This window comes from Pocillopora damicornis, chromosome 14 (genome assembly GCF_964200805.1).
Source record: "Pocillopora damicornis chromosome 14, jaPocDami1.2, whole genome shotgun sequence".
NCBI lineage: Eukaryota > Metazoa > Cnidaria > Anthozoa > Scleractinia > Pocilloporidae > Pocillopora > Pocillopora damicornis.
This window is the reverse complement of record NC_142683.1, coordinates 4,168,146-4,189,062: the sequence shown is the minus strand read 5'-3', so window position 1 is coordinate 4,189,062 and position 20,917 is coordinate 4,168,146. Positions and strand designations below refer to the sequence as shown.

The following is a 20,917-nucleotide window of genomic DNA, read 5'->3' as shown; positions in this document are numbered from 1 at the left end:
ATATTACGTGAAAGTCACGCATGTGGTTGTTTGCTCACTTCACTAATATGTTTGTTTGCTTGTTGTTGTTTTTTTGGTATCCTGGAGTATTTCAGGAGGGGTTGCAGACTTAACTGTGGAATAATTGTTTAATGCAGGGTTGTCAATAAAGGTTGCAGTTAGAAATTAGCCAAGATGCTAAAAGAGCTGCCTTGAAATTTCAGGACTGTGTGTTATGTAGTTTATTTTTGTCTTTTGTAAATGGTTGTTAAACTGGACAACTCTTAGAAAGATGACTTCAAACTTAATTTTAAAAGGCCTGTTCTGGTACCAAATGAATAAGCAGTATTTCCTTATTAATAGTTTTGCAAGTTTCTCATTACAAATTCCTCTGAAAAAAGAGAAACAACTCTTTTCATAACTATATACTGCTTTCTTTTGTTGCTCTCTTAACTTAAAAACAATGTACATCATGATAAAGTAATTTGTTATAGGACACCGTGAAATGAGGCCCAAACAGCTTTATGATCTGTGAAATGTGTTTCTAAAACATCTGCTTGTATATCAATGTTAGATATATTTGTATATATATGATCAATTACTGTGTTGTTGTCAGTTGTATAAGTTGATATGAACTGTTTGTAGTGGTTATCCCTCACTAGTAAATTATACAAAGGTCTTCTGTCTGTTTCAACAAGCCAATTTATATCAAAGTCTCTAGTAATGATATTGTTGTCTGGTGAAATGTTATTTAATACCTCAGTTATTGCTTCATAAAGTTGTCTTACAGGCACGTTTGGGGAGTGATATATCCCTATGATTGTCCAATCCTCAAACCTTGCTAACTTAATTACTGTTATTTCAACACCATGTATATTGTGACAATAGGGGTATCCAGGTAAGTATGGGATTTTACTGTACACAGCTGTACCACCATAAGACCTTGATCCATTGCTGGAATTAAGGTTATCATTACGGAAGAGAACATAACCAGCAATGTCATACATGTCATTATTATCTTGAGAATTAAATCTTGTTTCTGTGAAAATATTGATATCAGCACTTAAATAAATTAAGTCTTTACGTATATCTTCTATGTGTTTGTGAAGAGACCTTACATTAAGATAACACAGTTTAAGAAGGGAAAATGTTATGTCATGGAGAGGGAGATGCAAAGCTTAAGTTTTGCAGTTGTTCTTAATCTCTCCATCTGGATTAACAGCAATCTTGCTTTCACACAAATCAGAAATATATAGGCCTTCTATAGCAGTCACTCTACTGAGTCCCATATAATGTATTTCTGGTACTAAAATCCACAACAATTCTACTGTCAGTATCACCTTGTGACCTGTGAATTGTTTTTACTGCTGCGTGACGCAGTGGAAATTGTTTTCTAACAACTTGTGCTGTTCTGTTTCTACCTACCGCAAACTGTGTAGTCACAGGGGGGCCATGTGTGTTCAATTCATTGTACATACAAATGTCTTTTTTCATTCCTTGTTTTCTGACCTACATCTGAGTGGTCAAATTGTACCCATACAATACCAGATGGTTTGGTTTGTTGATGTAACTGAACTAGTTTAACAACATTTCCAGCACCATTTGTCATGCCATCTTCGGTTCGTACATTCATGACAAGGTGTGTTCTTTCACCCTCAGCAAGACAAAGGGTTGAGGCTAACTGTTTTGTTTTTCTTGGATCATTGGGTATTTGTCTTAGTATTTTGTTTTCTTAGCTCTGGAGAGATAGCTCCAATAACACTATCTTGAGCATTTATTGTGAATTTGTTTCCTGTGGCTGCATTATGGGCCCTTTGTTTAAATTCATCTACTTTAGCATTCTGTATAAATAGGTGAGCTGCATCTATTGGGTTGTTGATGTCTTCTTGTATAGCTCTCTTTAAGTTTTGCAATGTCAGCTACTGTGTGTTTACCTTTACACAACCTATTAAGTAATTCTACAAACAATTTGCTGTCTCTTTGACCCATGATTTCATTAAGTTCAAACATTTTAAAGTGTTTATGCCATAAACTGGGAGAAAGAACAGCATAAATCTAAATTTTTGAGGTCTTTGAAAATATAAGCATCCATAACAGATTCTAATTAGAATAAGTCACCAATAGCAATTATGCTCACACCTCCAAAATCCTCTCTACAGCCTTTTATATCTTTAAGCCTATTGTTTAGCTGTATTGCAAACATACCATTTCCTACCATTGAGATTTCATCAACAAAAATCAATTGACTTCTCAAAGTGTTTAGTCTACTTGAATCAAGCTGTTTGTAATTTCTCAGTGATTGATTGGCAGGAATGGCTAGAGTGCTATGAAGAGTGTCACCCTTAAGCTTTACCAGTTGGAGCTAATAGTATAACTATGATCTGATGAAAATCATCACCAGCTCTAGTGTTATAATACTTAAGCACTGCCTGATACAAAGCTTTTGTTAAATGCGATTTGCCAACACCAGCCCCTCCACTGAGGAAGCAGTAGAAAGGGGTTTCTGAGGTTTAAATCTGATGTAAAATGTGTTAAAAAAATTCTTTTTGCTCTTTATCGGGTGTCTGGACCATTTGACGAAAATCAAAATCAGGCAATTCATTCAATATCAGTGGTTCATTATTCAGCGATGTTGATAAAATGTTGAGATCATCAAAGAGGTCATAGTTTTCATTAAAATCAGGATGTAAATCTTCATGAGATCCAATCCTTGAACGGAATTGGTCAATGGAGATCCCCATATTTACTTGTGTGCTTGAGCGAGCAACAACAACAATCCAACTAACTAGAAACTCAGTTTATTAAAATAGATAACACTCTTGACAGTTCAAGGCAAACAATAGTTTCTTTCAGTTTGTGACACTTTGAGACACTCGTGAGACATTTTGAGACACTAGTGAGACACTTTGAGACACCCTGAGACTCTTTGAAGCGCAACCCGCACAAATACATTCAAGCCGACAAATGTTGGCTTGCGAGAGTACAATGACTCCTTTCAATCTGACACAACCCGCACCGAAGGTCCAAGCCGATAAATGTTGGCTTGTGAAAGCGTAAAAGCTCCTGTGCAACCTGCACTGAACACAAGCCGCGTTTCAGCGTGTTGACTTACATGAAAAAATCTTTTGTTATAGACACCTGAAGAAATAACGAAACAAACGCCTCAGATTATGAAAGAAAGAACACAAACCAGGTGTACAAACGTAATCGCCTTTCGTGAGAGCTTAATCGTGAAGCTCCCACAACAAAATTGAAAAGTTAAAGCACGCAAAGAACCCGTGAAAATATGAAATGACTTATCCTTACCTTGGAAACAAAAATCCACAAGAAACAAACATGAAATTCCGAATAAGTTCTCCAAAACCCAACGACTGAGAAGAGAAATGGCCGCCGTACAATACAGTGAAAAAACGCCGACTGGAATCCAGTCTTCACGGCTCACTGAACGCAAATAGAAACCACGTGACAAGCACTTCTCTCTCGTGGACAAATAAATAAAGAAATAAATTTCGCGGGCGTTGACTAAGTGTGGGAAATCCCGCACAAAAACCTTTATACTCCTCATTTATTTCCAAAAATCTCAAATGACGCGGCATCTCATGCTTATCTTTCGGTGCCTGTCTTTGCTCCCTTTGTGCGGTGTGTGTGTCATGGACATGGTTCATTGTAAGTAAAGAAACACACACCTACTATCATTAATTAATTACTCTAAATTCTTCTTCAGCATAAATTACGCAAATAATTATTGAACCATGAACATATATTGGCGTGTGCACACTCGTTCTCTATTCCAATTGCCATCCCAACCCCCCTTAAACAAAAATGAAAGAGAAATAGATTTGATAATTTGATTATAGGCTTAAACATATTTCAGCGACTGTTAAGAAATATATATCTTGGTGAACTGTCGTAACCGGCGTTTCTATTTCAATAAGATGTAAGTGATGTGTCAACCAGCGTGTGTCATTTTCACATTCCTGGGAATCAGGAATTCAAGACAGACGAATTAAAACGTTCTTCTTTACTGTGATTGGTTCACAACGAAAGCATTATCATAACAAGCTTTTGATTCCAAGAATTGCCGGTTTTCACGTGACGTCACTAAATTTCAGACTTCAGAACTATTGATCCTCCTGAGATTTTACTTTCATGATGTATTAGAGCAGCTAAAAACTAATATTCAGACAAATTTTCACTCCAAATGGGTTCTTGGTTTAGTGATAGACTACTCTTGAATTTCTAAGCTTTTGCGTGACGTGGCCTTTACATGACGAGCGAGAGAGCTGTTATGTTGGTTTAAAAGGTGACTTATTTAGGGAAATTCAGCTATCTGAACAGTTCTTGTATTAGAATAAAGTATTATTGTTACGTTTATGAGTTCTTAGAGAGATAAATTCACGCTTTTGTAGCAAAACTCAGTGACAGATGTTTCTGCTGGTTTCCGGCCGCCATGTTGGTGCCCATCTAGGTGGGCACCAGCATGGCGGCTCCATACAAATCTCTATAAATTTGGGAAAAACGTTTCTCCTCATATCTTCCGTAAGAAAAATTGCTGTGACCTGAATCTTGGCGAGAGTCTTTACATATCTAGCTTCTTTCTATTTCCAGATTCTAGACTAAATCGATTGAACGGTTTTTATTTTTTATTTTGATCTATTTTGAATGGCGTGACACTGAAAACCAGCAATAGAGAGAAGTCGATTTCTTAGAAATCGTCTAGCTTTGCTCGCTCGCCTTTGCCGGACGGCTAACATGGACATCAAAACGTTGTTCCATAATCTTCGAGAAGAAGTATCTTGTCCAGTGTGTACCAGCATATTCACGGATCCAAAACAACTCCCATGTCTCCACGGCTTTTGTCTACATTGCTTGAATCAGAGGCACAGAACAAGCCGTGGCCGAGACACAATCAGATGCCCGAAGTGCCAAGCACTTAGCAGAGTGCCTGAAAGTGGCGATTTAAAAGATCTTCCAACCGGTTTTTATCTTAACGGCCTCATTGATGTGTTGGCAATAAAAGAATGTAAAACCAACCAAGTAAAATGCGGAAATTGCGACAAGAACAGCTCGGAAAGTTCCTATTGTTTCCATTGTTGTGCATTTTATTGCCAAAAGTGCGTAATTGCGCACAACATCATGAAAAACTACAAAGATCACCGTGTCCTGGCGCTCCATGACTTTAAAGACAAGGATTATAAGGATGTAATGAAACGACCGGCCCATTGTCCTAAGGAAGATCACAACAGAGAAGAACTGAAGTACTTTTGCAAGACTTGCGAAATACCAGTTTGCCAAATTTGTGTCATATTGGACCACGGTGGCCATAATATGAAATTAATCAAGGAAGAGGCAGAAATACAGAAGAGTGCGATAAAGTCGTTGGTTGAAAAGCAGAGACGTAATTTGCAAGCAAAGATGAATACCGTCAATCAACTTGATGAAGAGTTCGCTAAACTGATGCAACAAGGCGAAGACGTGAAGAGAGATGTTCAAAGACTTGTTGACAATCTCGTGGCCGTTATTGAGGCGAAAAAGCAGAATATACTTTCATCGTTGGAGAAAGAAACGAGCAGATCGCTTGATCTTGTAACGGAGCGAAAAACCAAAATTCAGCGACAAATAAGGGCCATAGAATCTGCGCTGGAAAACGCTGATGAGCTTTTAACTCGTAGAAGTAACGCTGAAATCGTTCAACTTAAGAAATCATTAGACGGCATTTTTGATGGGGTTCCTCAAATCGAGCCAATTAACCGTGACACCAAAAGCTTCCCGGCTGGTTTCGTTTTCGAGGAAAATCCAAAACTGTCGGAGACTGTTGAAAGTGTTGAAATTGGAACTTTACAAACCTTGCAACTCACCAAGCTTAAGGCACGTCATTTTTTTTGCGAAGGCAAAGGAATTGAAGAAGGAATTGTAAACCGCGAAGCACAATTTATTTTGACCTCAAGGAACGGTAGTGGAAAACAGTGTTACAATGAACGTGATCATGTCACGGTGGAGATCAGAGATGAACGAGGACAAAAATGTGCGACGGAAGTAGGAATAAATAGCTGTGGAGATGGACTCTACCAGCTCAAGTATACTCCAAAAGATCAAGGAAGGTGTAAAGTGAGTGTTAAGGTTAATGGGAAACATATTGATAGAAGTCCTTTTACTGTACTCGTAAAACCATTTCAATTCAAACCTGTCTTAACATTCGGTGAAGAAGGTTCGGCTTTAGCAATGTTTGACCATCCTTTTGGGGTGGCAGCAAATGCTAGGGATGAGGTAGCCGTAGCTGATTTATCCAATCACAGAATTCAAATCTTTAACAGTGACGGAAATTACATAAGATCATTTGGTCGTCACGGTAGCAAAGCGGGAGAATTTCAAAGTCCGAAAGGAATAGCATTTAATAATGATGGAAATATTTTCGTCTCGGATTTTTGGCATCGAGTTCAGATTTTCGATGGGAGGGATAAGTACATGGGAAGCTTTGGTGGGATTGGTAGCCTTGATAAACACCTGAATGATCCTTGGGGTCTATCTGTAGACAGTGACGGTAATGTGATTGTTGCTGATAGGGGAAACAGCTTAATCAAAATCTTTTCTCCCGATGGAAATTTCCTTATGAAAATAGGTGGGCAGGGCTCTTTGAAATCTCCTAAGCACTGTATTCAGTATGATAGATATCTCATAGTGTCAGACAGTAGTGAACATTGTATCAAAGTGTTTGACAGGAATGGAAACTTTCAATACATGTTTGGAAAGAAGGGTGGAGGGGATGGGGAGTTTGATGCTCCATCTTGTATAGCAGTGAATAAATCAGGACACCTGATGGTCTGTGATGAATTTAATCATAGAGTACAAGTATTTGAACTAAATGGTAAGTTTATTGGCAAGTTTGGAACAAAGGGGAGCAATTTAGGAAAGTTAAAAAATCCTGCGTCCCTTGCAATTTTAAGGAATGGCCGAATTGCTGTATGTGAATGGAATAACCATGGTATTCAGTTATTTGAATGAGAGAAACATCAATATCAGGTCAGGAGCAATAAGCCTATAGTGACAGAAAACTGTTTGCATGCCAGTTTAAATTGCCGGTCAAAAGTCAGACATGTGCAAGTGGACTAATTTTTGCCAGCTGCACACTAATTCCCCGTTAGATGAAAACAGAAGAAATGATGGAATTCATGTTAAATGAAAAAAAGAAGTTTGATACAGTTAAAGAAATCTGCCAATAGAAACTTGAGTAAGGAAAAGTAGACTTAGGAAATGTGTTAAAGGAAACAAAATGGGAAAACTTGGGTTTTTCTTTCTTTCTCAAAGAGTATTCAATTATTAGTACTTTGTCAATGTACCAAAATGTTACAAAGCTTTAATATATGGTGGTTTTTTTTGTATGTACAAAATGAACAGAAAAATTGTATTATCCTGCATTCCTAACCTAATTGACTCTACAATTATAACTGGACTTGATCCTGTTGACTGACCAATAAGTCTTAATACATCCTATTGCATCTGTTGCAATCCTCTCCACTCTCTGCTGCCACAATGGTCAGCAAGCAAACCTATTGGGTCTTTTTGAGCGAGAATTTTCAATTTTTACACTGTCCTTATTTCACAAATAGGATAACAATAACTGTAGAATGAGACAAATGGTCAGTCTGCAAAATCAAGTCGCCTGAAAGCGAAATGTTGGGCCGCAATTTTATCTGCTTCTTTGCCGTTTCAATGTTCACAGACATGTAGACATTTGTTTACTGAGTTGGCCGGTTTACATTGCAGACTTTCTCTAATCATATAGCTTACCCCTCCAATCCTCTTCATAACACATGCAGCCAACATATGCGTCGTGCCTTTTCCCAACTGGTTCCCTTGCTACACACATTATGAAGAAGACTAGGCACAAGTAAAATTATCTATAGTTGACTGGCGACAGATATCAACTATGACACCAATTCTGTCAGAGATGACACTTAATAAATCTCATGCCCACTGACCACGGGTCTGAGGGAGGGGGAGTAATAAGGGGGTCTAAAAAATAGAGTCTAAATAAGCCAGGAAGTATTTCAAGATATACATTTTTCATACATTCAAGCCAAGTAGTTCTATGCGATCCCAATGTTGGAATAATTTTGGTTTCAGACAAGTATTGAAAATACTGATAGGTCTGATGAACTTGGAGGCGGGGGTTCAGACCTCTTGGGCCCTCCCCCAGTGTTTGTTACTGCTTTCTTATGATTGGGGTAAGAAAAACAAAGTTTCAAAAGATTTCTTGTGACATTGAAGAGCAGTCTTTTAAGGGTTGCGTCAAATTTACTCCAAAAATATTTTGCATTTAATTAGATGAAGGGCATCATAGAGCTAGACTTTGATGCAGATAAGGAAACCTTAAGTTCTATGTTCAGTACTTACAAAACTGGTGGTTGATAATAGTTATTTAGGGAAAAATTTGTCCTTATTTTCTCTTGAAGTTAACCAGTACAATTTGATAAGTTGCTAGTTCAGAAGAAAGCTACTGATGTCAAGTGAAACAGAACTTATGCAGAAGTGTTATCTTTGTTCTATGCTAATTATATGTAAATCTTGGTAATTGATATGGTATATTTGTTTGTTATAGGTGCTTCAGCACAAACTTGAAATCAAGCTCATCTGTACATGATTAGATTAGTCTAATAGCAACATATATCTTGTTTAACACTAAATTCACTGTACTTGAAATCAGCCATAGATTTCTATATTTTCATAGATATTAGAACAATTTAAATTCATTGTCAGAAGTAACACTAGATTGTGTTGTTTCTGCTTTACCTCTCATTGTGATTGTTCTAGGAAAATCATGCCACTCAACCAATCAGTTGCTAAACTAAAACAAGTCACAACTTGGTTGCCTGTGCTTTCCTGCACCTTAGGTAGTTTGGTTGTTTTTACTTTGAGTTCTCATTGGCTCTCAAAGGTATTTTCCTGTCTTCTGATTGGCTGTTTTAATTACTTTGGTTTTTGTTTCATGACACTCAACTAAAAAGTGCTTAGGTAGTTGAGTTGGGAGACTAACATTTGAAAATGACGTCATACTTAATAAGTAGTAATAATATTATATTGTACTTTCATACCATTAATTTTGATTACAATACCATTGAGGCTGTTCTCAGGTTATTGTAGCTTTTTTAAAGTCTCTGAAAATTGTTCCATAACCAGTGAGTGTCCACCCCAGCCTCACTGCACAATGAGGTCATTGAGCACAGAGCAACCTCAATTGGCAGGTGAACTAGAAATATTTCAGTGAGGTATTGCTTTAGCATGGAAAAAAAGGGAGAAATCCGTTAATCTACATTTAAGAGTTGGTTGTTCTTATTTAAAAAGGAAAGACCTGTGGAACAGATTACTGTTGCAATAGACAACAGAAATGGTGATGGGGTTAGCTTTTTACTGCTTACTAATTTTAGTCATTGCCTGTATAACCTTGTGCAGAGGGGGGAGGGGAAAGGACCAGTCTTAAGTTTGATTGACCAAAAGTGTTCTTGGAAGGTCACCTCTTGCTGCCTGAATGGTTTCATCTCAAAACTTGGTGGTAGCCTGCTCCCTAAAAAGTTGGTAGCCTGAGGCATCAATAATCTCCAGTGCACAGCCTTGTTTGTATAGCTCTATTGTTAAGTGTACTCCCATACAATATGCAGGTGAACTAGAGATATTTCAGTGAGGTATTGCTTTAGCACGAAAAAGAAGGGAGAAATTGATTTATTTACATTTAAGAGTCAACTGTTCTTAATTAAAAAGGATAGACCTGTGGAAGAGATTATGGTTGCAATGGGCAACAGCATTGGTGATAAGGGCAGCTTTTTACTGCTCACCAGTTTCAGTCATTGCCTGTATGACCTTCTTGTGTGGAGTGGGAAGGGGTAAGGACCAGTCTTAAGTTTTGTAGACCAAAAGTGCTCTTGGAAGGATCTCTGGTTGCCTAAATGGTTTGATCTCAAAACTTGGTGGTAGCTAGCCTACTCCTTAAAGGGTTGTTGGCCTGTGGCAGCTGAACTCTTCCAAAGCACAGCTTTGATTGTGCAGTACTATTGTAAAGTGTATCTCCATACATCTAATTTAATCAAAGTATCTTTCAGCTTTTGAATAAAGTAGTTGAAATGATCAAATGTGCATCATTTAGTTTATAACAATATTGCTTGATGTTAAGTTTTGATTGATCAGTGCAGAAAAGTCCTATTGTTTCCTTTTTCTTTCTTTCCCTCCCAGTCTTCTTATCCTCTCCTTGAACCCTAAACTAATCGCAGTTTTTCCCAAATGGATATGTGTGAGGAATGGGGAGGACTTGCCTTTGAAAATGACAGCTGTAGTCTTCATATTTATTTACTCAATTAAAAAAAACCTAAGGTTTTCTAATCTAAAATCAACTTCTGTGCAAATATTCAGATTTTACAAGCGTTTTGTTGCGTTGCTAAGTATGAATGCAGCTGTTCAGGTCCAGAGGGTACATCCCATATACTCCTTTTGGAGTCACTAGAAAAGCACAGTGTATATGGGATGTACCCTCTAGACCTGAACAGTTGCATTAAATGATGCAACCAAAATAAAACGCTCGTAAAATGTAAATATTTGCACACATATTCACCAGGAGTTTGCATTTGCTTGTGTGTACCATCTTCAGAATAGGCTCTGTGTTCATCTCTCTCAGGTGCATTGATAACTTTAATGCTGATTTAAGTTTGGTGAATTAAACCATTGCAAATGTTAAGTTTGTAAATCTGAGAAATAAGGTTCAGATTTGTTTACAATATACCCTTATTTTTATTCTGAAATAGGGTGTGGCTTGTCATCATGGTAAATAACACTTTCACAAGAGAAATAGTTATCTCGTGTAAATGAACATCAGTGAAATTTGTTCTTACTACATCTGAATCAAGCACTGAATGCATGACAACATAAAATCAATGTGTTAAGTTTTCTAATATTTTCATTGCCAAGTTTCAAAATTGTTCTGTAGTATTTTGATCTTGAATGTTAACACAGTGGAAAAGAAACAACTTTTCAAGACCAGTTTCCACCCAGTCTCCTTCACAGTGCAAACACCCCCCACCCAAACATATGCATGGTCACTTGACCATGGCATGTTGATGATCCATCGTGTTACCTAGTAATCTCTTTGATGAACGTCGTGAGCTAGGGTTCAGCCCGTGATAATAATCTTATTGCCTTGAAGTTCATCCCTCTGATGTAGAGTGGGTGTCCTGTGCCACTGTGCTTGATAAAGGGTGTCCCTTTTGTTGTAGTTGACCACAGTGACACCAGCATCATCTCAGGTCTGGTATTTGACAAAAAAATATGATACACACACAAAATAGGTTTAATCACAAAACTGAGAAAAAAGGCTGGACAAATAAGACTAGTTATTTACACAGTACTTGACTTAAAGGTATGAAACAATTGATGAGTCTCAAGGTTTCTTTGTGTGAGGGTTGTATGAACAAAGTAATTTTTTTCAGTGCTGAAATCATTTGACTATAAAGCAGAGATGTTTTTTGTCTCTCTACAAGCGTGATACAAAGAAAAAAGTCTCATTCCCCTTAAGGAATCAAACCTCTGACCCTCAGATTGGTTTAGAGGGCAGATTTGTTAACAGTTGCTCTAATAATGGTTGCTCCACTCTTCAGTAATGCCTGATAAAATGCAGAAAGTGATATCGGTCAAAAAGTAGCTTTCAATCCCAAGATCTGATTGTTTATTCTCCCCTCTAGCTGCCAGACATTTCCTTGTAAATTAGTTATGAGAACTTGGGACTAGAATCAAGATAGCAGCTCCTACCTGATAAGTTTGAATAATGAATAATGTATGGATATTATAGGGAGAAGTTTCATGCTAATCACCTCTAGGAGTTAAAGGGTTAAGTGTTTTCAAGTGTCTGTTCTGTTTTCATCTCGAACAAAACAAACCAAATTTTTGTACCCAATTAGTGTTATGTTATTATTTGTTATGCTCAAACAAAACTATCCACAATGGCCAGATAAAAATAGAATAACAGCATTATAAGCCAATGGGAATTCACAGGAAAAACAACTAAACTGCTGAAAGGGTAGGAAAAGTAAATGACCAAGTTTGGTTTACATCTGAGTGGCTAAGAGGGTGGAACAAATTTTCTAGATCAATCACAGGGCAAAATGCAACTTGGATAACTAAAATGATACTCAATTGAAAACTTGCTAACTAACCTCAGCCATTACTTTATTGAGTCGCTGAGAGCTCAACATGGAGCCTGTGTGAATGTTACTGCAAGTTGAGACAAACTCATTAACATGTATCAAGATTGATATATGAAAGGAGAACCTTCTTGATTAAAAAAAATAATAATAATGAAAGGTCAAGGCTTGTAGCAACCATGCACACAATTTTGTGAGAACACATATCCCACCTCCCTCACCCTCCAGTAGGTGGGTTGGGAAGTGTTTAACCACAAAGTGGTCGCACAAGGTATGTGTGGTGCCTGCAAACTGTAGGGTTTGATATGAAAATGAGTCAGAGCCACTCTAGAATGCTCCAAATCTAGAATGAGCACCAGCAGTTCTATCTATAGAAGACAACTATTGGAAATTTTAATGATCACCCAGGTAGCTTTTATCATTGTCCACCATAGTGCATTTTAAAAAGAGGTTTTGATTTTTTGATCTAATGGGATCAGCTGTCTGTTGTCTTGATGACTGCCTGGCATAGTTCATTTAAAGTTACTTCACAGAGATTTTTATCAGCTTTACCAGCAAAAAAATATGAAAATTTTCAGCTCGACAGTTCACCTGCCTGGTTGACAAGGTTCTGATAATGTAAAAAGAAATTTGTTGGTCACCCTTAAGAGAAAAGGATAACCAGAGAAGTGAATCATATGCACCTCTTCCTTTTAAGTTCAACTCACTGTACAGTGATTCCACTTGTTTCAAAAAGTCTACAGAGAAATCAATTGAGAGTAAAACATTATTAAAACTGGACATATACTCAGAACAAAAAACACACAGTATAGAAGTAGCATTCAGTCAATTTGAGAAGAAAGAAATCCTGAAGACATGATCAACTTGCACAGAAACTAGGTCAGATCTAGGTACTGTAGCACGAAGTTTTCGAGTGAAAAGTGTCCAAAACAAAAGACGTCTTTCATTACAGTTTGTCATTAATAGAAATCAAGCATCCACAGGTGACATTACTACTCTTACCTTGATATATAAAAAACTCCAAGTTTAAAAACTGGAAAGTGAATTACCTCATAGCCAAAGCACATGATTCGCTTTTGGAGAGGTTCAGATTCTGCCCCGGTCAAGTCTCTGGAACAGACAACTGACTCAGTATAAAGTAGTTTCCAAGTTACTCCTAAAATATTTTCTACCAGTCAAATTAATTGATATAACTTTGTTTGCTTGTGACGAACGTTCAGCAAGCGAACTGAACTGAAATGAACTGAACTGTTTTGTTTTGTGTGATTATTTACTATCGTTTAAATTCTATTATCGTTTCATTGTTCATTCTTTTAATCATTTATCAGAGCGTATTTGATCGTGTTATTAGCCGCCTATCACGTTTAAAGCCTGTTGCTTACATAATCTCGGTAGTATCACATATCGGAGCGTCGGAGTAAGTTGTCGGAGTATATCCATCTAGAGTTTTCTATCGGAGTTATTGGAGTTTTCGGAGTAACTGGAGTCACTTTCCCACGGAGTTTCTTTTACCCTTTTTACGCAGGATCAAACGTGAGTTTCCTTTGTACATTTAATCGCCTTTTTTTTATCGTTACATTCATTTGTAATTTCCATAGAATCATTTCTGATTACGCAATCATAAATTTCCTTTTAGTTTTCACCGCATTGTAACACGTCGTACTCAATAAAAACTGGAATGAGACGGATGTGTATATGTGGTTGACACTCAACGTAATCCCAACACTTGGGTACGCGACATTGCTGTTTAAGAGTACAAGGGTGTTCTAGGAATTCTGTCATCCTCTGGCCATCAGCGTGTTTTCTTTTGAGATTTAGTGTTCTCTTCTCACAATACTGTTAGGTTTTTTTTCAAAATTTTTCTCATTTTCCCTGAGACTAATATCATAAGTTGACAAGCCTGAGCCTGCATAAGATGAAAGTTTTTACGAAAGCAGATGTGAAACTCAGAGTATGCTCTTTTTGAATGTGGTGTTCTCTTTAAAAATAATAGAGAACTTAAGCAGAGATATTTCTGAGATGTGGACAGCAACTGAAAGAAGAATAAAACCCCTGGAGCCCTTAGACATCAATGTATCGGCTACAAGTGAATAAAGTGGGTAAGTTTCTAAAGAAACTGTGGTGCTGCATCAGTAGGAGAGTATAGCAGGTAATTTAGTGTTAACAATTGAGTTGAGAACGTAAATTGGCCACTGTAAAGGCTAAAAAAGCTGACGTTTCGAGTGTTAGCCCTTTATCAGAGCAGAATTTTTACCCTTCACAGTGGCCAATTTATATTCTCAACTCAGTTGTTAACATTAAATTACCTGCTACTGGCTGCAAGGTTGTTGTTGCATCTTTGACGTCAGTTGTAATACCAGTGCGCGCTGCAAAATAATTTTATGAATCTTGATTGAAATCAATGTTTCCAAGGTTTAATTTTGACCTGACCTCAGTTACGATCGAAAAATAAATAAATAATGACCCTAATTTCATCCCTTAAATTATTCTTACTTACAGAGAAAGTTAAGAGGACTCTCCGTTTTCTCTGGTTTAGAATCTCGATCATCAAACAAATTTGTTTTGGAGAGCTTTTTGTCCGCTATTTTACTTTTACTGTAAAGTCGAGAAATACCGGAATTTAAGTTACACTTCATGTTACTGTACATGAATAAGAAATTGAGTTTGCCATCTTTTTCGGTGAAAAGAACTGGGCCCACAGCTGGGCGATGGTTGGCCGACTGTCGGCTGACAGTTCTTCAACAGTCGGCTTACTGTTGGCCGACTGTGGATGTGGGGAGCTGTTCCTCACAATTACAAACATTTCTAAGTTGCTTTATTGCCTGATATGAAATGTTCACCATAACATGGCAGCGACTTTTACTTCAGTTGGACGATCAATAAGCATAATATTTTCGATAGAATTCTAGTTCTTCGGTGAAAAATCGCTGACAAGTGTGCTAAACGTAAGCACTAAAACATGGAACTATCTAAAACCACCTACAACCACCTACAACCATCTACAACCACCTCAAAAATTTCAACAACCACCTACAACTACCTAGGTGGTTTTAGATGGTTTTAGGTCGTTCCATGTTTTAGTACTTACGGTGTGCTAAAAGTTCCGGCTTCCACCGGTAGCCGGCTGTTATTTTGAGCCCTGTCATTAGTTATGCATCACTTTGTGACACTTACTAGATTAATCAATATTTTTATTAACCCTAACTATGCTGGAAACATCTTAATTATTTGTACAGCTGTATACTTATATAGCCAAAGCCATAACAAATAAGCGCAATTAAGGAAGGCCAAAAGGCTATTGCACGTGTGATGCTATGAAATGATTTGTATTGCACAAATGTCTGAACAGTCAATAATCCTATACCAGACAGTGCCATGCCTGTGATGCAAGTGAAATTTTACATGAATCAGCTATCCTTCTCATTGAAACTACTAGCATAAATTAAACAGAACTCCTTAATTTTGCCATTTTGCAAGATTCATTCTTTGTAAACATTTAATTCCTATCACTTTACTCTGCTGCTGGCTTTAATCACTGGCTTCCCTCAAAGACCAGTTCTAGAACTTTCAATTGTTAAGCAAAAACCAATCATAAGAAACATAGTACAAAACTTGATTTGCTTCACTGTCACCTCCAGTTTTGGATCCTTAAGTAGGGAATGTACAAGTCTTGTTAATTCAGTGGGTAAGTAGCCAACTTTTTCATAGTCTGAGGAAGACATTACATGTACTGCGATTGCATTTTTGTCAAAGGGATTGTCAGGTTCAGCCTTAAGATTAGCAAAGGTGTGTTTATTGTGTTCATCATAACACTCGTAGGCTTCCTGTAATGCTCTCTGGTATTATTCAGAATAGCGAGTTCTCATAACTTTAAAAGGGTTAGACAACGTGTGATGTCTTCCATTGATTCATCCAGATCTGAGTTGGAATCCTCGCTACAATTTAAGTCATCCTAAGTGCATTATAATGAGCTACTACTCAACAATTTGTCATGTATCCATTATTTCATTTTGTCTTAAGTGTTAAACACTTAGGCAAAATGAAATAATGGATACATGACAAATTGTTGAGTGGTGGCTCATTATAATGCACTTATGAAGACATAAATTGTAGCTTATTTGACCATAAAGGAATTTTCCAGCTGAAATGAGTTGCCAAAAGATCTTGGCAATGCACTTGCATGCCTCCTTGTATGTAATTTAGTACCAAATAAAGAGTGATTGCAATAAGCCCAACAGAGCAGCCAACCAAGATAATGGGTATTTTAGCCCTTTAACTCCCAAAATCTGATTTCAGTGAAGGAAATCATGTCGGCCAATCAGGGGAAAGGAAAATACCCTGAAGAGTCAATGAGAACTCAAAGTAAAACGAACAAAATTGCCCAATGTGTAGGAAAATGCAAGAGAGTGCATCTGATTGGTTGAGAGAGTGGCACACATTTTCTGGACCAATCACAGAGCAAAGTAAAGCTAAAACAGAACAATCCCAGATTTCAGTACTTTTGATGCTTAATAAAAATTTGCTCTTCTAACACTACTGTTGAGGAACCAGTTTAATTTGTTATGGAGTACTGTGGAGAAGTCATGAACTACAAAGATTTCCAGGAGAGAGCAGAGCACTATGACAGAGAAAACAGAAGTCACTACAGTTAATATTTCATGACATTGAGAGCCAATGAGGTAAGGAGTGGAAATCTTAACCTTTTCTAAGTTCTCTCCCAAATAAGTGTCCATTCCAGTAGGCCATAATTGCCCATCTTAAAAGAAGTGCCTTCCCCCTCCTCCCTTACTTTCCTAAATAATAGGGATACAAGGAAAACCTGTTTCTATGCCACTTTATTTACAACTTTTTAAGTTGCAACCATAGCGGAATCAGTACATGAGGATAGTAAGCACCCTCTAAAAACAGTGCCCTTCCTTTTAGCTGAAATGTTATATATTTTATTGAAGTATGAAACATGGAGGTAGACAAATCATAATATTATATGATTTTGTCACTTAATGAGTTATAGCTTTTTAAAATTCTTCTTTGTGTAGTTAATTGATGCCACCTACAAGGGGAACTTAATTGTCTTAGTCTATCAACTACAGCTGTGACTCAGACTGTGAAACTCAAAAGGTAATGTAACTGTTCAGTCCATTTTACCATTTTATATTATGGTTCATAAAGCCAGCTTTTCACTTCTTTTCCTGAAGTAATCTACTGTAGATATATTGACAGGAAACTGAAAGAAAACACATCAACAGCCATACTTAAATCCTTTAACCCCTAAGAGTGACCAGCATTTACTTTCTCCTTAAAATATCACCCCTGAATTATGCATTAACCTTTAACTCCCAGAAGTAATGAACATAGAACTTCTCTCTTTAATATCGTTACATTATCCAGTAAAGCAATAATGAGAAAACTCGAACTTATCAGGTTTAAGTTTTTATCTTGATCTAGCATCAAATTCTTGTAACTAATTTTACAAGGAAATGTTTAGCAGCTAGGGAGGAGAATTAACAATCAGATCTTGGGAGTTGAAGGGTTAATGTCATGAGAATAAAAGAAATGATTATCAATGGAAGAAGCTCTTGATTGTTAAACAAATTCTCCTAATCAGCACCTTAGGAATGTTTAGAGAACAGTGGGGAGAATATGCAAACTGATGTTAGACTGTAAAGGGTTAAGGTCACATGTTTTTTTTTTCGTAATTCAGGCTTTTCTGTTTTTTCTCAATTTAAGCAACCCCACTTATCACAAGCTCCCCAAGGAGGAGACGTGAAAAGCAAACACGGAACCTGTCAAATGGAAACTCCCTTTGGCCTAAAAATGTGTCACCTCTTTTGTCAAATTTGAGGCAGGTTTAGAAAACGTGATCTAACAAAAGGATAGAAGAAATCCAATATTATTTCACAAACCAGACTGAAAATTGATGTCTATGATATAAATTTGCAACTGAAATTTGCGGCAACTTTTTCGCTGTTTTATAAAACTATTATTACAATTTATTTTTTAACCCAAAATATATTATTCTCTAATTTTGATTCAAGTTGGAAGATGAGGTTGAGAAACTTCTGGGTGAACACAGAGGGTTAGTGCACAGTGACCAGGCATTCAGGCTGTCCAGATTGATGGTGTGGGCGGAGACTATAGAGCAGAGGATAACGCTTCTGAAAATCCTTCAGGTATTTAATCCGGTATTTAATCAGGTATTTAATAGGAATTTAATAGGAATTTAATGTTCGAAATGACTCAGCTTTCAAATATTCGCTGCAGCGTACACAGTTTTAGATAACCAACGAATTGTTTCACTTTGACCCACTTTCCCGCCGACGACGCACAACAGTTTCTCAAAACCACTGATGAATAACCTCGCTCACAAACTTATTAGTCTCTTCTCAGCTAGCGGCAGCTGGTTACTGAAAAATACAAACAGCGTTCACAAAGTTAGGTGACCACCTTAAAAAAAAAATTGGGGTGAGAACAACGATAAAGGGGCAAAGTTTCCAGTGAAACTATTATCTACCTCAACGCTAAATGAGTTATAGGTTTATCCATAGATAACAAAGAAACCATAAGAAGTGGGCTGTCTAAAAAGACCCATTTCAGGTTTATGCAAGTTTTCGAAAATGTGTGGACAATTTCAAGTTAAAATTTCCCTGTCTTGTGCCTTTCAGTTATGTTGATTTATACGCACAAGATGTGTAGCTCAAGTTTGCTGAAACTTTAGCTTAACTGATGTTGTCGCTATTGAAGTACTCCACTGTATTGGTGAACCTTGGATGGAATTGTTGAGTTGGCCCGTTGTGTTACCCCGCTGTGGAGTGCGTAGCCATTCTCTAGTTATCAAAATCTTATTGATCTTCGCTACGTCAAATCCAGGTTCCATACTTGTGCGAATGATTCCTTTCATCTACGGAGCTATGATAGCTGAAGTTCTTTGAGATAGCCTTTATTGTTAGAACGAAAAGTAATCCCTCTCTCGTTGTCTCATTTTGTTCATGCTCAAACAAAACCATGGTCTCCGTGGTTTTCTGCCGTCGACATCAATGTGTTCTCTTTTGTCCATTTCAGTCGAAGATGCACCAAATACAGAATCTTTTTCAGAAATCCAGGTCCGCTCCGTCTTCCAGTTTTCGTAACAGCTTGAACGTTCTTCGTGGGAACGAAAGGTCTGCCCGTTGGAAAGCGATTTTATGAAATCCAAGCAGAAAATGTCAAGAAATATGTGAAAGTATTCTGCAACAAACTACCAGGCGTCGACATTATTAAGTTTCCGTCTCTAAATTTCTACCGGGAGAAAAGGAAGAAAAAATTTTTGTTTTTGTTTTTTTGGCCGATGGTGGAGAATGGTACAAGCTACGAAGCGTCCTGAGCAAAAGAATGCTTCGACCGAAAGAAGTAGCCGACTATACTCCGGTTTTCAATAAAATTATCGGCGATTTTACTCACCGATTACAATCATCAGTTCGAGAGCCTAGTGGGTCAGAGAAAGAAAACGAAGTTTGTGAACTCGATAATTAACTTTTGAAATGGTCGTTTGAGTCTGTGGCGGAGATGTTGTTTGACAAAAGGTTTGGTTGTCTTGAAGAGGAAATAATCAAAGAGGAACAGACCTTCATAAAAGCCGTCGGATTATATCTGGTGAATGCGTTCGAGGTCGGTTTTTGCCTACTTGGTTTTACAAGATCTACGAGACCCAGAAATTTAAAAAGTTTTTCAATAATTTTGACACGATGTACGACTACGCCGAACTATTTATCGGGAGAAGAATCAAGGAACTGGAGGAGAAGTCATGCAAGCCATCAAAGGAAACAGAGCGTAACCGAGCTGGCTCTGGCTAGCGGAAAGCTGACGAAGGATGACCTGGTAGGAAATTCTACCTTTGCAACGTCGGAAACGCCCTCTCGTAGGCCATACCCGAGGGCCTAGTTACGAGAGACCCTCTGCCTATATCCTGTTCTCTCTGCTATCCCTCGAAGACCGAAAGAAGACATAATATTAGGGGGCTACCATATCCCTGGGGGCACTGCTCAAGTTGAGTTCCTTGTTCATCGAATGGGGCGAGATGAGAGTATATTTGAAGATGCCGAAACGTTTAAACCGGAGAGATGGTTGCGAAACAAAGATACCGCTTGAATCAAATCAGCAAAAGCTTTCGCTTCTCTTCCATTTGGATTCGGAACACGTATGTGCCTCGGTCGACGTATTTCCGAGTTAGAGCTCCATTTGCTGATGGCCAGAATCGTGCAGCAGTTTGACATCTCTTACTCACCGGAGGCAGAGAATGTGGAACCGTTCATGAGAGGGGTAACCATTTGTGACAGACCTGTTACAGTGCAGTTTGTTGGTCAACAAAGTGCAATCCCCTACATAAATTTTCTTTTGGTAATAAATGAACCTTTTCGAGACGTTCACTTGATGAAACGGAGCGAAACAGTGGCAGCAGAGGGAAAGTGAAGGATAATGAGGATACAAAAGTATCTATAAGCATACAAGAGTCTGTGTTAGGATACAACGGTATCTACGCATAGGGGTATCGATGAATCCTTTACACCCTAACATCAGTATGCATATTCTCCATACCGTTTTCTAGACATTTCCAAGGGTGCTGACAAGGAGATTTTGCCTAATAATCAAGAGCTCCTGTACTTGTGGATCATTCTATTACTCTCATGACCTTAATGTTTGATTCAGGATTTGATTCTAGGATTTGATTCTAGTCACTCTTAGGGGTTAAAGGGTTAAATTGATAGAATTACAGAGGTATC

General features: G+C 37.7%; 1 protein-coding gene, 2 long non-coding RNA genes and 1 pseudogene across 3 annotated transcripts; 3 read left to right on the top strand and 1 right to left on the bottom strand.

Moving 5' to 3' along the window:
* Positions 1-2,761: 2,761 nt before the first annotated feature.
* LOC149034083 (uncharacterized) lies at positions 2,762-3,405 on the bottom strand. Its single transcript, XR_016182854.1, has 2 exons — positions 3,286-3,405; positions 2,762-3,117 (listed from the first exon to the last, which is right to left on the bottom strand). It is a non-coding gene; the product is annotated as an uncharacterized LOC149034083 (long non-coding RNA).
* Positions 3,406-4,077: 672 nt separating this feature from the next.
* On the top strand, positions 4,078-7,853 carry LOC149034082 (E3 ubiquitin-protein ligase TRIM45-like). Its single transcript, XM_089193418.1, has one exon. It carries the CDS (start codon positions 4,732-4,734, stop codon positions 6,979-6,981), a length of 2,250 nt encoding a protein of 749 aa, XP_089049544.1. The 5' UTR covers positions 4,078-4,731; the 3' UTR covers positions 6,982-7,853.
* A 5,708-nt stretch (positions 7,854-13,561) lies between these two features.
* LOC149034081 (uncharacterized) lies at positions 13,562-13,847 on the top strand. The gene is made up of 2 exons (XR_016182824.1): positions 13,562-13,694; positions 13,798-13,847. It is a non-coding gene; the product is annotated as an uncharacterized LOC149034081 (long non-coding RNA).
* Positions 13,848-19,313: 5,466 nt separating this feature from the next.
* On the top strand, positions 19,314-20,767 carry LOC149034080 (sterol 26-hydroxylase, mitochondrial-like; annotated as a pseudogene).
* Positions 20,768-20,917: the final 150 nt, after the last annotated feature.